At 40.3% G+C, this 15711-nt stretch overlaps 2 protein-coding genes across 4 annotated transcripts in view; one reads left to right on the top strand and one right to left on the bottom strand.

The window, feature by feature from the left end:
• The window catches only part of LOC140343565 (butyrophilin subfamily 1 member A1-like), a 35335-nt gene extending 26009 nt beyond the window's left edge, over positions 1-9326 (bottom strand). For 2 of the 3 annotated variants that reach the window (XM_072430272.1, XM_072430274.1), the window contains exon 1: positions 9191-9326. In XM_072430272.1, coding sequence (XP_072286373.1) covers positions 9191-9251 — 61 coding nt within the window. In that variant the 5' untranslated portion in view covers positions 9252-9326. Of the gene's footprint in view, positions 1-3432; positions 3489-9190 lie in introns of all 3 variants that reach the window. The other variant, XM_072430273.1, reaches the window with a different exon arrangement.
• A 61-nt stretch (positions 9327-9387) lies between these two features.
• The window catches only part of LOC140343564 (butyrophilin subfamily 1 member A1-like), a gene marked incomplete in the record, with an annotated part of 14229 nt that continues 7905 nt past the window's right edge, over positions 9388-15711 (top strand). Inside the window, 2 exon segments of the mRNA XM_072430271.1 lie at positions 9388-10294; positions 14462-14812. Of these exon segments, the coding sequence (XP_072286372.1) occupies positions 10156-10294; positions 14462-14812 (490 nt within the window).

Genomic DNA, 15711 nt, shown 5'->3' with positions numbered 1-15711 from the left:
GTACATGACCATTACATCTATATGGACATACATGGGCTTTGCACAGATATGGACATACATGGCCATCACACCTATAAGGACACAGATGGCCATCACATCTATATGGAAAAGCCATAACACAACTATTGGTCATTAACGTAGATTTTGGTTCCTAATTGTGAGAAGGTTAGCCTCACAAAATTAGAGGATATCTGTTGGTATTGGTGCCCATTTAGCCAGAGAAACATTAATGAGGGCGTGTATGATGCTGGATGAGAGACCTGCCTCGTAAGAGGTGTACTAAGTCATGGGTCACTAGTGGCCTGTGGCTCTGGCCGGTGCACCCCCCAGCAGGGTCAGAGGAAGGACCCCGCTGGTGGGGGGGGGTTCACCGGCTCAGACCTGCAATGGGAGAATTAAAAGTTCTGGCATCATAACGTCACTCTAAAAAAGTTTCTTCCCCTTTGAATGACACACAGCTCCCTGCGCGTGCGCAGACCTGGAGTCCGTGCATTTAGTGGTCCGCAAGCTCCAAAAGGTTGAGACCGCTGTACTAAATCATACAAAAAATGTTCAGTACAATCAAGGTCAGGTCAAGTTCCTCTACGTCAAATTCATCAAACCACATCTTAACAGAGCAAAAGTTGTACACAGGGACATGTGTAAACCCCAAACCTAACCTGATGCTTGAAGATTTGCCAGCCAGAGGAACCACGAGAGAACCCATTTGGGGAGGAGCTCAGTGTCGTGGCCCACAGGTAATCCTGCCTTCACTCACATACTTTTCAGTACAGGAACACTGAGTCATACTTGTTGACCTGATTTTCAGAGATCCCATTTTCTTCATGCTGATTCCTCTCATGCATTATTCCCAGGACTCACATGGCATTATACAGTGCTCATCGAAAAGGTATGGGCAGAATTTCTTGACTCAGAACTTCTATATACATGATAAACACGGGTCACCTCTTTAACAAAAAAATTCCAACTTTATTTTCCAAATCTATTTCCATCACATAAATGAACTACCCCCCGGTTTAATAGGAAATCCTAAGAATTAACAAATGGGTGCCACGTCCAACATCATCAGAGATACAAAACACATAAATAAACGTTATTACAAACTTTTAAGGCACATTTTATCATTATACCTTCACAAAAATATTCAAAAAATCATAATTTTTTTTGAATGTTAAAAAAGAACAGCTATATCAACATTATTGGACATACACAACACACATTGGGTTTTCATTTATTTCCTAACGCGTTTCACAAGATGTGCTACTTCAGGTAAGAAAAATTCTGAGACTATTATGTCCTAGTTGCTCCTAGAATTCTACAAATAAAACTAGCTGTTGTCTTCTTCAAATCCTTCTTACAGTCACAGTGATGTTAGAGCAGAAGAGGATCCCCCAAACTATTGCCACATATTTAAAAGCCTCTTTGCCTGCTGAAGTATTTAACGTACCTATACCTGCAAACACCTGAATCAGTTGAAATTAGCATCTACAGAGGGGTTTTCTTAGTCTTTGCTGAATCATGTATCACCCCATACATATGATTCCTAAACCATCAGCCTTTATTTTCCAAATCTATTTCCATCACAAGTGGTTCTACATCAGTGGAGGTTTCTCCAGACGTCTGAAGAATTGGTATCCCAAATTTCCAACCAGTAGGCTGCTACTCCTCTATCTATCCACCCAAGCTTTGGTCTTTACCCTCCCTAGAGGACCTACATCAGATAACCTCAATTCCTAATAAATGAACTACCCCTACGTTTAAAGGGAAATCCTAAGAATTAACAAATGGGTGCCACATCCAACATTATCTGAGATACAAAACGCATAAATAAATGTTAATATAAATTTTATCATTAGACCTTCACAAAAATTTTCATAAAATCATAATTTTTTTGAATGTTAAAAAAAATACATTTATCAACATTATTGTACATACACAACACACATTTGGTTTTCATTTACTTTCTAACGCGTTTCGCAAGATGTGCTACTTCAGGAATGAAAAATTCTGAGACTAATATGTCCTAGTTGCTTCTAGAATCCTACAAATAAAACTAGCTGTTGTCTTCTTCAATTCCTTCTTACAGTCACAGTGATGATAGAACAGAAGAGGATCCCCCCAAATTATTGCCACATATTTAAAAGCGTCTTTGCCTGCTGAAGTATTTAACGTACCTATACCTGCAAACACCTGAATCAGTTGAAATTAGCATCCTCGCTGAACAGATGCAAAGATAAAAGTAAATATAGCTATATAAACAATGCAATGATACAAGTCATACATTTCTTTTAGATCATTGTATATATAAGTGTTATTCCAGTAAGCTTCCTATACAGATAAAGCAGACTCTGATAAGAAGATAAGCACAGCTGACACACACTTCCAGGAAATGCCGAAGACGATGACAGTGTTGTATAAAGAGAATGAAATCAACAGCCAATGCAAAGAAAAACATTTTGATATACATTGGCTTCCATTTCACCTTAGAATCAAATTCAAGCTCCTGTGCTTTGCCTTCAAATCCCTCCACAGTTATTGTCCCACTTACCTTTCTGACTTGGTAAAAAAATACCCCCCTAGCCGCTCTCTCTGCTCCTCCAATGACCTACTAATGACTTCCTCACTCATAACCTCATCACACGCACGGCTCCAGGACTTCTCTAGAGCTGCCCCCACTCTCTGGAATGGTCTTCCTCATCCTATTCGGCTTGCTCCTACTTTCTGCTCATTTAAAAGAGCCCTTAAAACCCATTTTTTTCAAACTTGCCTACCCATCTTCTTTTGGTATTTGAAACCGTCACTACTTCCCACCACTCCATATCTCCCCTCCTATTGTGTGTAAATTCCCCCACCTACTAGATTGTAAGCTCTTCGGGGCAGGGTCCTCTCCTCCTCCTGTGTCACTGTCTGTCATTTGCAACCCCTATTTAATGAACAGCCCTGTGTAATATGTTGGCGCTATATAAATCCTGTTTATTAATAATAATAATAATAATAATAATTATTATTAATGTCAATCATTGGCAACGCATTTGCAATCTAATAGTATGACCCTTGCAGGAGGTCCATCCGAAATTTCTGGAACCCATAGCAGATAAACTTCCTGGGCCCTCCTCCTCCATGTCTGAAAGTTTTAGCATTGTGAAAGTCAAGCTCTTTGATTGGTTCCCAGTACAGAAGTACCCCTTGCCACAGTGCTGGTCCTTCCTAGACCTGTGCACAATCTCTTACACTATATAACAGTGTTTCTCAAACTTTTTACCATAGGGGACCCTTGAATAAACTTTCAGGTCGTCGAGAACCCCTTCTATAATTTCTATATCACAGATCACAGTATATTAGTGTGGTGGTCAGTGGGAAGAATTCCTCTTACATTGCTGCTCATTAGGATGAATATCACCCTTACAGATCATTGGTGCCACTTATACTGACCTGATTTTGACTTATCTTGCATCATGGCCAAGGACTGGCCTCCAGAAGGCTCAAAACTGCAACACAAATGTCCTAGCTAATTTTATTACCATATAAACCATACAAATACCATTCACTGAATATTGCGCAAAACCTCCAATCACCTTTCTTAATTGTTTCATAAAAAAAAACTATTTAATAAAAAATAATGGAATAAAAAGAAGAACAGAGAAAAAAGATTTCTACAAAGGCACCATAGGCCTACAGTAATTATGTAAAAAAAAACAGTATAATTTTAATTATTCTTCAAATATAAAAGGCTTTAAAACAACAATAGGCCTATGTTACAAATTGACATGATATGGGACTCCATTCACACTATATAGGTAAATAGTAGATTTTACAGACTTGCCTATGGATCTTGAGACAAAGAACGGGGTCTTGTCCCAATGCGTTTCGCCCAGTTGGGCTTCCTCAGGGGATATAGAGACCCTAGGGTATGATATAGTGTTAGATTCAAGCCAGTTCAATTATAATTGATGTAACAATCACATAGCCTCTTGGATGCTTTTGGTCTTTGAAGTAAAAACTTAGTAGTGTGTTAGTTCTTTATTTTTGTTTTAGGGTGTGTTAATGTGGGATAAAGAGTTCGATAAATTAGGTGTGATTCAGTTTCAATTATTTGTGAAAAGGTTCACTGTTCACCTAGCAATATCTCTTGATCATTTATAATATTGGTTATCAGTGGGTGACTGGTAAGAGCCTGAAAAGCTGTCTTTGGAAATAGCATCTAATAAGAGACTAAAACAAAAAGAGGTTCTAGTGCGACAAAAACAAGCAATTTTTTGGGGGGTTGACCTACGTCAGCCAAAGGAGTGTTTCATTAAAATAAAACTATTTAATAAAAACTAATGGAATAAAAAATCATCATTATCATATTAATTATGTTCTTTGCTCCAGGACTTGGTTTAAGCTGGCCATTCGTTTCCATGTGTTTAAATTGCCATAACTGGGAAGTAAATTCAATAGTCTGTTTTGTTTTTGCTCCCTTGGTTTGGGCTTTTGGACTCATGCCAGGTATCTATAGAAAACAATATACAGAGCTACAGTTGACGATTTTTTATGTTTACCAACAAACTCAAAATATTATTATTACATAGCGCCGACATATTCCGCAGTGCTGTACAAAGTCTATAGGCATGTCACTAGCTGTCCATCAAAGGAGCTCCAATGTCCCTACCATAGTCATATGTCTCTAATACAGTCTGGGGGGAAGCCAATTAACCTAACTGCATGTTTTTGGAATGTGGAGGAAAGCAGAGTACCCGGAGGAAACCCACACAGACCCAAGAACCTGCAAACTCCATGCAGTCCTGACTGAGATTCAAGCCTGGGACCTAGCGCTGCAAAGGCCGGAGTGCTAACCACTGAGCCCCTATATTGTCAATATTGAAGTCTGAAATGAATATTGTGCATTGTTATAGAATTTGCTTACAGCCGGGGACACCTGCTGCATGGAGTTTGCTTTTCTCCCAGCGTCAGGGTGTCTCTAGATAACAGTATATAGCTACACATGAGAATTCTTTCTGTTTACCAACAAAATTCTGAATATTGTCCATTGAGATGCACGCACTAGGAAACATTTCTACGCATTGTTTATATATGAATACCGCAGACTAGCAACAAAAACTAGGAGCGCTTGCTTGGAGGCTTCAAGAAAACAACAAGACTCTGCGTGTAAGGATTATATGAACACATGTAGAGCGTGCACCTTTTCCCATAGTTTCTCTTTTGTTTTCCGATAGGCTTCCAGCTTCTCCGTTGTGGGTTTTCTGGTGCAGCTTCCACTACCGGTATTTCTGCTTTTGCTGCCAGCTGTATTAACTCTCGCTTGTCTAAACGTATCTTAGTTATTATTAGAAACCACTGTAGAATTTAGGGCATGTGCCTATCGTTATAAAGCCGCAGCTACAACCACCCCCATCATCAGCAAAAACAAAAAACACATCAACCTAAAAAAACAAATGTCAGTTAAAATGGACGGGCACTTCCTAAACTAGAACTGAATGGTAGACCAGGCTTAGCACCATCAAGGATTACCGTAATTTTAGGAGTATTTTACTAGCTGGGGCATGTTGGGATTTTTGGGGTATTAGACGGCCACTGAACAAAAATAATTATCACCAACTGTATTCAATAAAATGTAAAACTCAATGAAGCTTCAGTCTGAGTCCATAAATTTCATTTCAAAACCAAAATGTGTGCAAAGTCCTACAACGGGTTTACTTTGGAAAGCAGCCACAACCTGAACAGAACCTCTGTCCCTGCCAATGTGCTGCAGGGAAGAGCCCTTGTTTTCTTTAGTGAAACACTGGTCTCTCTGCATAGGTCCAACACCTGAGCAGACATATCTCAGGCTTTGATTGGAGAGCTCTGGCTTTAACTCGCAGAGAGATGACAGCTTTTACAGAACAACGGTTCTATTTTGCAGCATGCTGGCAAGGCAAGGTTTTTTTTTATACCCTTTAACTTCAAGTAATTGGACTCTTTAAGTTTTATTGAACTTGCAATGTAAAAAAAAATATGGTTTAGAATGATAAAAACCTCACTAAGACCTAGTTAATACATCCGGAAAGGGTTTATGTTTGTGATTGCTAGGCAAAAAAAAATTTGGTTTGTTACAGGTTTCTCCAATTTCCAGTCCGGATAGGGCCCATGATAATTGTCTGCAATGTGAAATGTAGAGTGATACACTTCCGAGATCAATGGGTGGCTCAGTGGTTAGCACTCTGGCCTTTGCAGCATTGCTCCCCAGGTTTCTTGGCCAGGACAAAATCTGCATGGAGTTTGCAGGTTCTCCCCATGTTTGTCTGGGTTTCCTCCCACATTCCAAAAATATGTGGTTAGCATAATCATCTTCCCCCCAAAATTGACTGTGTTAGGGGCATAGCCCCTTTGAGGGACAATTAGTGACTTTGTAATATTGCGCTTCTTTATAAATATCAGTTAATATTCATTCAGAATTCATTGCAGATACATTTAATCTTCTTTCCCCAAGACTTCTATAGGGAGAAAAAGTTGTAAATCAATCAAAAACCCTTTGAACCCTGGTGTTACAATTACCAGGAATCCTTCCAATATCTTTTATCTATTTCTAGCAAAAACACAAAACATTCCTTTCTATAGAAGGCTGAAAAAAAGAAAGTTAAAGTATTTCAGCACCAAGGTCTTTGACAACCCTCCAGGACAGGAATGTCAAACTCAAATACACAGAGGGCCAAAATTATAAACTTAGATAAAGTCGCGAGCCAACCTTGAAATTTATTGAAAAAATTGAGGAAATTTTTCCTTCTCAGATATAAACCCTTTTAATATGAAAACAAAGAGGTTTTGCTTCACATTCAATCTGAAACAAGACGATAATAGAGAAAGAGGCATAAGAATTTTAAAAAAATGCAATTTAAGGAAGTGAAGCGGCAATGCCCATCCGTATACAATCCATGCTTATGACCTTGCTTGGTATAACAAAACCTATTTTCTACGACATAATGTGTTCTGGGTATCACTCCAGGTAGGGCTTGATAACAGGTTTTCTTTATAACGAATGTTGCATATATAGCTCTACTTAAGACGATGTTTTATCTGCTCATAGTTTGGACCTATTTGCTTTTTGCTTATGTTTTATTCCTGTTATTTTTCTTTTTGTTGTTCTAAAAATCTTAATAAAAATATTGAAATACAAAAATGCAATTTAATAAAAAATCTTATGCCTCTTTCTCAATTTGTAGCCTTCTGAGTTAAATTTCAATGGTGACCTTTTTTGCACAGGCTAACAATAATAATAACAATATTCTTCTATGAAAATCCAACCATTGAAGTCTATGCCTTGGAGTAGCAAGGAAAAGCTGAGGAGTGCTGGAAAAAAGGAGTGCTGGAAATGCCAGACGTGGCCAATGCGGAGCTAAATCTTATCAGTGGCCCGCCGCTGGAACTCCCTCTTTATCCAATTAGCACAACTCCTAAAATTCCTGGAATGATTTGCGTCTATAAAACAGTCCAATGCGGGGCCACGCATAGGCAGAGAGCCCACTGGTCTATAGACGTAAGTGATGCTGGGAATTGTAGTAGCGACGCTATTTCAATGCAGTGGCGGGCAGTTCATATTTAGGATTTCATATTTAGTTCATATTTAGCATTCCTTTGGGGGACAAAAAAAAGGCCACTGGGGGGACCAGATTTGGCCCCCGGGCCAAAGTTTGACACCGCCTGCTCTAGAACAACATTTTGCTTTTACGTCCAAATCAATTTCACTTTCACATTCTATACAGACAAATTTTGTATTTTGTTTTATTTTTGAGAAAGACGAGATCCTAATGTCTCAGCTCGTGATTATTTATACTTTAATTTTATAGATTAAATAATTGGAGAAAAGGATGAAAATAAATAACACAATATTGTATCCTGTTTAATATATACACTGCTTTTACCCCAACCCGAGCTTTTTTCAGCATAATGAAGTGAAGTGATAATAAATGGTCCAAAGGACTGATTACCATTTTATTATATTTCAGATTTGAAACAGCCCCCCCCCCCAGTAGGTGGAGTGTGGTCATCACACATCTATATCGAATTTTTCAGTTTTTCCTACTTTTAAGGTGCTTTAAGGTGAAAATTCTGAGTGAGCTTCCTGGTTAGAAGACCCCATGGCCTTCAGTCCCAAAGCCTTTGACAACGCTCTAAATCAGTGTTTCCTTCAGAGTTCGCTGGGGGTTCCTTGGGCAATGAGCAGTTTGCACCTCTCAGGTCAGTTTAGGTGACATCAGGGATTTTTTTGGCTATCTGTAAAGGTGACATTCTTCTAATAGGCCAGAAATGTAAGAGACATTCTTCCCACTGACCACCACACTATTATACTGTGAGCTGTGGATATAGAAATTATAGTAATGAATCCCTGAAGACCCAAATGGGTTCCCCTATGTTAAAAGGTCGAGAAACACTGCAATAGGTTGAGAGTCATTTACCAATCGTAGCCAAGTTCATTCTCCCAAATGAGTTATGAGCTGCATCATGTCCTCCATTCCCAGTTATTCAGGGAGGATGGAGCTACCTACCCGAGACCTCAATATGAGCTGGGCTTTCTTGGCCAACATTCTTTTTTCCGTTTTTTTTGTCCAACAACAAGTACTTGACCTCTTAAATGTTTGGCTGAATGGGCACAAATTCCCACACCATCCCTCCATAATATTGCGGAAAGCTCATCATTCCAGAAGAGTGGAGCCGGTGATAAGGCGACATCTCTTACTAATGTCTATGGTTTGAACAGGCTCACAAAATCATGACGGTTAAACTTTTTGGGAAAGTGTCCTTTTACACTTCTCCTTTATTTACCTACTTCTAGTTTCATTTTTGGAGGGCCCGTATCTGGTCAGAAGATCCAAATTCGGCTCCCCCTCCTCCAGCCAGCAGATTATTTATAACATTATCCTGTTATCAATCAGAAATAGATCATTACAGCAATTATTTGCAGAGAGAAGCATGATTCTCCCACCGTACCCAGCGCCTCCAACAAATCCTGTCACGTGGCCATTGAATGTCCTAAATATCGTGGAAGGAAAATGTATCTAGACTGCTTTCTCATTGAATATATATAAAGAAAAATGTGTTGTTATCCATTAGTTACAAGTTTGTCTGTTAGCCCCGTGAAGAGTTCTATGTTTTTTTTCGGTATCATTTGAGTTTACACATAGAGGAAACACCCAGAGAACAGACACAGACGTACCTGAGACTGATGTAGCCAACAATGTGATATGAAAGAACAAGCTGGCACGCTCCATTGTCATCCCTCGCCCACCCCTCTCTCACTGGGACTCTGGCACAATATTGGGCTGTCCCTGGGTGGTCACCCTCTCCATCTTATATTTAGAATTTGCTTCCTTCTCGCTTCCTGTGTGATGCAATGTTTGCTGATCATGTGCTTCTGACCCTGTGTTTTATAGGAAACAGAGAGAACATTAAATATTGGGTGTATTAGATGGCATGAGAAAGGAGGACAGAGAAAGATAGATAGATAGATAGATAGATAGATAGATAGATAGATAGATAGATAGATAGATAGATAGATAGATAGATGGATAGATAGAAGATAGATGGATAGATAGATAGATAGATAGATAGATAGATAGATAGATAGATAGATAGATAGATAGATAGATAGATAGATAGATAGATAGGAGATAAGGAGGAGAGAGAGATGGGGGCAGAGTAACCGAGATTAGGAGTCGGAAAGTGAAAGAAAAGGCGTAAGAGACAGAGAAATACCACTGATAGGGAGGAGAGGACTGAAGATAAAGAGAGGAGAGAAAAGAAAGCAATGGAGGCAGAAAGAGAGAAAAAGGCCAAAATTTGTATGAGGGAGATAGACAAATAGACGGTGACCGAGAGAAAAGGAATGAAGAAGAGATTACGAGAGCACACTGAGAAAGAAAAGTGAAAGAGAGGGGAAAGGAGAGAGAAAGAGAGAGAAGTTTGGAAGAGAGTAACAGAGGGAAGAGTAAGAAACAAGTTGAGAAGGAGAAGGCGTGGAAGAAAAGAGAGGGAGAGATAAAATAAAGAGGTAATAAAAAAAAAAGGAGTAAGAATCAGAGAGGGAGAAGAAGTGCAAAGAAGAAAAAAAATCAAAGTGGAGATAGGAAAGACGGATGGAGAGAAATGAATGGGGGCCGAGGGTAAGGAACTAAAGATGGAATGAAGAAGAAAACTAGAGAATACTCACTGAGCCAGAGAACTAAATATTACATAGAATATATATATATGAATCATAATTATCTGGAACAAAGAATGGAGAGTCTCTTCTTTTATCTGGCCCTGATTTCCACAGCTACAGGTAAGTCAGCCTCTCTCCTCTCTCTGCCTCTCTCTTTCAGGCGTGCCATAAAGTTCCATAAAGTGCCATAAAGTTGTGCAAAAGTAGACAAACAGCCAATCAGATTCCAGCTCTCATTTTGCTTGCTTTTAGATGAAAAAAGAGAAATGGCTGCTGCTTAGTCAGTTTGCAACCAGTGCGGCAAGAAGGAGGAAAGTACCGAATGAGCAATACAGACATTACCCGTTTCTGAGACCTTTAAGGAAACAGGAACTTTCAAATCTGCTTCTTGTTTTTTAAAAAAAGCAGGAGTCTCAGCAGAATGCAACTGTAAATCTATATAGAGATTGCACATACCAGGGCTCTGCACTTCTGCTCCATAGACAAAGCAATTGTTTTGAGGAACGCAATTTCTATCAACTCTTTCTTCCGGTTCTGTAGAAGACCATTCTATAACAATATAAATGTCGATTGTCGAATGATGATTTTTGTGGTTTCTTGTATAAACCTATATGGAGAATAATATTTCAGTATGCATGTTCTGCATTTATTACCATGGTTTGCTTAGGGCATAAGTGCTAATGATTTATTTTAGGTTGGGAGCACTTAGATCTTAGCCCCGTCACTCCAGATAAGTTTTAGCATGCTTTTTTATTTTAGGAATTCTCCCGCCATGGTAATTTTATGTTATTTTAATGACCTTTTCAAGATGTCTTTTGTCTGTACCAAAACCTTGAATATAAATGTGGCATCCTCCTACCATGCCTATTGAGGCTTTGGCAGCTTCCACTCCTCCGGAAAGACATTGGACATGATTGCGGAGTGTTTCTGATGTCATTTCTGTCCATTCAACCAAAAAAACATTTGTGCGGTCAGGTCCTACTATTAGTTGAATAGATCTGGCTCACAGTAGACACCCCAATAGGTTGATGTACAGTGGGGTTGAGGCCAGGGGTCAAGTTCCTCCAAACCAAACTCATCAACCCAAATCTTTATAGATACTGCACAGGGGTACATTTGTGCTAGAACAGGTAAAAGCCTTCCTAAACTGTTACCACCAGGCTGGAATGGCACAAGAATTGTCTTTTATAGTAGAATTAATAAAACCCCTCACTACCTAAACTCAAAAACATAAAGGTGTGATTGCACGCATAAATAAATAAGGAACTTGCTGTTTCCCTTTAAATAAAACAAGCAAAGATTTGAAATTTGTGGTGTCTGCAGGAGCTGGATGCATTCTATTGATCTCTGCAGTAAATTTGAGGACCGAGATTCACTGACAATCAATAGCAATGCTATTTCATGTTCCTTATTCTTAATCACATTGCAGCAATTCAATACTGCACTTGCGTGCGTGACTTACAAGGAGATTCATGCTTTATGGATTGAAAGGCCTCTCACCTACAATTGTGTTTTCTGTTATTTAAAAGAGAATGAAAAAATTTTTATATGATATGCAATATAACGTGACAGTATGTGACAGCATTTTGTAAGGTAATGCTATAAAAACTGACTTTCCTTTTCAGTCTGCAGGTGGCTAATATTTTCTATAATCGCCAGAAAAAAAACACATTTCCTCTTTTTTAAAGGTTGGTTACAGTATTTTCTCTTGAGAGGATTTCCAAAATTCCTATAATTGGATCTTTGCCTCTCCCAGGAGTCTATTGAAGAGCTGCGGTCATGTTGTGCTCATCTCCTGCAATGTCCGCAGATTTACTGCACTAAGATTGGTATCTTTGGTGAGACATGTGGATGAGGTATGGAAAGTTTAAGGGTGTATGTCACCAAAAGCCCAGTGCTTTAGATTTTGCCATAAAATAAAAAATTACACAAGATTTACCTAGGTCAAGCTGTAACCTTTAATAAAAATACATTACATATAAATAAATAGTGCATCACACAATGGCATTTTGTGGAAATTAATAGACAACCTATTCTTTCAGAGGCCTGAGACAGGGTGGAGGAATAAAACATAGCCAATCCTAGCCCAGCAGCGGCTGCATAATAAGGGCACAATGGCTGGCACAATGGGGCACAAATGGAAAGTGCTTGGTGAACCACAGCAATAAGAGTGTGTTTTCAAAGTGCTGCATACTATGTGTGTTTTACAAAGTAATGGCCAATAACAATTTCAACCCACAGGTAATACACACTGTACATGATATCCATGCCACAAAAGTTTTAAAGATGCAAGGCTGGATATAGGCTCATGGTGGAAAAAGCCTGGTTGGACAGAGGTTAATGATGAAGAAGACCTAGCTGGACATTGACTGTGCAAATACCTGGATGGACACAAAGTAATACTGGAGAAGACCTGGCTTGATGTCACACCCGGAGAGACAGAACCACGAGGGGGCGCTATGGCTTGCACGGAGGTGGTGAGAGACCTGAGAATGGCAAAGGCGCAGAGTCTAAGCAGTAACCAGATTTTCTCCAGAGCCTCCGATGGTGAGGATGTTGCGCCGCTGGTTACTGCCAGGTTGCGGTCTTTGGGCACACCAAGGTGGGCAAAGCATGGTACCAAATCACTAAGCAGAAGGATAGTCAAGGGAAGCCGGGGTCGAGACAGGCAGCAAGGGTCAATAACCAGGGATCCAGGAGACAGACAGCAATGACACAGGGGCCACTGCGGGCACAGGGAACACAGGAGACACTGGAAACAGCAGAGAGTACAGGTGATGCAAGGATATCCACAGGCAGACAGGAACACAGGAACAGCACTGGGAAGTTGGCTGGGAACCAACAAACTGGAAAATGAAGGGTTAACACAGGAGCTGGACACTGGAACACTGGATACTGGATTAAGCAGCAGGTATACATGAACTAGTTTACAAAACTAAGGGCTCGGCACGATGGAGACACAAAGGAGACACGACTTGTTGCACGAACACAAAATGGAGCTAGCTAAATAGCCAAGGCTGGTTAAGAGGCTATCTTCTGATTGGCCAGCGACATGAACAGAGTTGATAAAGCTTGGAAACAGAGGCACGCCCAGCATCAGAACTGCCGCATGCGCAGGGGAGAAATGCCTGTGCTTTAGTGAGAAACAGGTAAGTGTGGCACTTGGCACAAGCTAATGGCAGAGAATACCTGGCTGGATACAGGCTGATGCTGGCATAGACTTAGATGGACAAAAGCTGATGGTGGAAAAGACCAAGGCTAAACAAGACAAGACAAGGCTAAACACAGAAGGATGTTGGAGAAAACATGGCTGGATATAGGCTGATGGTGGAGAAGACTTGCTTGTATATTGGCTGATGGTGGAGAAAACTTAACTGGACAGAGGCCAATGTTGGAGAAGACCTGGCTAGACATAGGTTGATGCTGGAGAACACCTGGCTGGATTTAGGCTGATAGTGGAAAAGACTTGGCTGGATATAAGTTGATGGTGGAGAAGATTTGGCCGGGCACAGGTTGATGGCAGAGAATACCAGGTTGGACACAGAATGATGTTGGAAAAGACATGTCTGGATACAAACTGATGGTGAAGAAGACCTGGTTGAACACAGGCTGATTTTAGATAAGACTTGACTGGACACAGGCCAAGGTTGGAGAAGACCTGGCTAGACATAGGTTGATGCTGGAGAAGACTTGACAGTTCTTTTCTGCACAAATGCACAAGTGGCCTCCTACCTTACCTATGTGTTGGTATGGCCTGGCCACAGTGAAGTTGCAGAAAGCACAGGCTAATTGATGGTTTGGGGCCTTGCCTTAGGCAATTGCCTGATTTTAGTAGTCAGTGCTGTGCTGATGAGTTCACAAGTCATGGATATGCACAATGGCAATAACTTTTTTATTCAGCCTTCATTCCTCACACACTGAGGAGCATATACATGCAGTATACACACTGAGGACACGAGTATACATGCAGTACATTTGGTTTTGGGGTGACAGCAGCTTCACGCAATGATGTTAGCATGTGGCCTCATTAATGCTTCAACCATTCCTGAATACAGAGCCTATGGGTGATTGACTTTGTGTGGGACTCATTCCGGGGGCACTAAGAGGAGCACAGTACATGTAGGACCTGTATGACTGAAGGCTGCTATTTCTGACCTCTTCTTTTGGAAATCCTACTTGCATGGCTGTCATATTGATCCTTTCACATTGAATCTTTATGTAAATAGGTACTTTCTATTTTTATATAACCCTTCTTATCTCCTTCTTATACTTTTTTTCTATTTACAGGAGAGTTTCGTATACACACTGAGCACAAGTCTTTGGTGGCAGCAGTGGGATCAGACATTACTTTGCCCTGCACCATCACCCCTTCATTGCCTGCCACTGGCCTGGAGATACGCTGGTTTCATGACCTCTACCACAATGTTGCCTTCCTGCTCAAAGATGGCCGTGAAGACCGTCAGCAACAGAGTGCGGACTATCGTGGCCGAGCCATTCTGCTGGCCGGACCAGACAAAGGAAACCTGTCTCTTGATCTGCGCCAAGTCCGCCTCTCCGACGCTGGCGAATATCACTGCTTTGTGGAGAACAGCACGGCCCAGTTTGATGATGAGGGAATTATTAAGCTCAGTGTTGTAGGTTAGTCCAAGCAAAACTTATGATGTATTTTCCATTAGCATGGTGGACATGGTCAGATAAAAGATTTGCTCAGAGAGGTTTTTGGCAATGTTAAGCAAATTGGCTTGAAAATTTAATTTGACCTGAATATTTTTGAATCCCCCAGAATTAAGCAATCTCAAACTTATTTAAACTGACTGCTTTAATGTGAGAAAAGGGCGCTGTGGTGCACTCACAGGATATCCTCAGACGTTGGGCGTTATTTAACCCGAAGACTGAGGCTGCAGATTGATGGTGGGTAGTGCACCTGCTGAGGAATTTTTTTTTAGTTTTTACTTTTAGTTGGGCTTTTGAAATGTGAAATCATAATAAATTCCTGTTGCCTTATAGTTGAGAAAATAAAATAATCTCAATTGCCCTAGGAGGGTGGCTAATTCACACCCCATCAGGTAACCCATTGAGGTCACCATTGTATATTTCTCCTGTCTGGGGCCGTGGAGAGTAGATTGGAGCATTTTCAGTCATTAAACTGCACTTTTCTCAGCTGCCTCCTTGCTAGATTGGATAGATTAATGGAAACAATGGTGTAAACTGAGGCTGAACTACTACTACTCTGACTATCTCTTAGATTGCAAGCTCTTTTTGTTGGGGGCCTCCCCTCCTTATGTGTCATTGTTTGTGTTTGTCATTTGCATCCCCTATATATTATAAAGCTCTATTGCTTTATAAATAAAATGTAATAATAATAGTAACCCATGCTGGATTCAATAAAGGAAACAACATGGGATTCTATTTGGACATCGCTGGACCTGTAAAGGTAAAAAAAAAAAAAAAGAAAGGAAAGAAAGAAAAAATATAGATTATGCCATGTGGGTTTGTTGAAGGTAAGGAAAATAGGAAGCATTGTGTAAAGTTTGGAC

This window comes from Pyxicephalus adspersus, chromosome Z (assembly GCF_032062135.1).
Source record: "Pyxicephalus adspersus chromosome Z, UCB_Pads_2.0, whole genome shotgun sequence".
NCBI lineage: Eukaryota > Metazoa > Chordata > Amphibia > Anura > Pyxicephalidae > Pyxicephalus > Pyxicephalus adspersus.
Note: the sequence above shows the minus strand (reverse complement) of the source record. Positions and strands in the feature narration are given on the sequence as shown.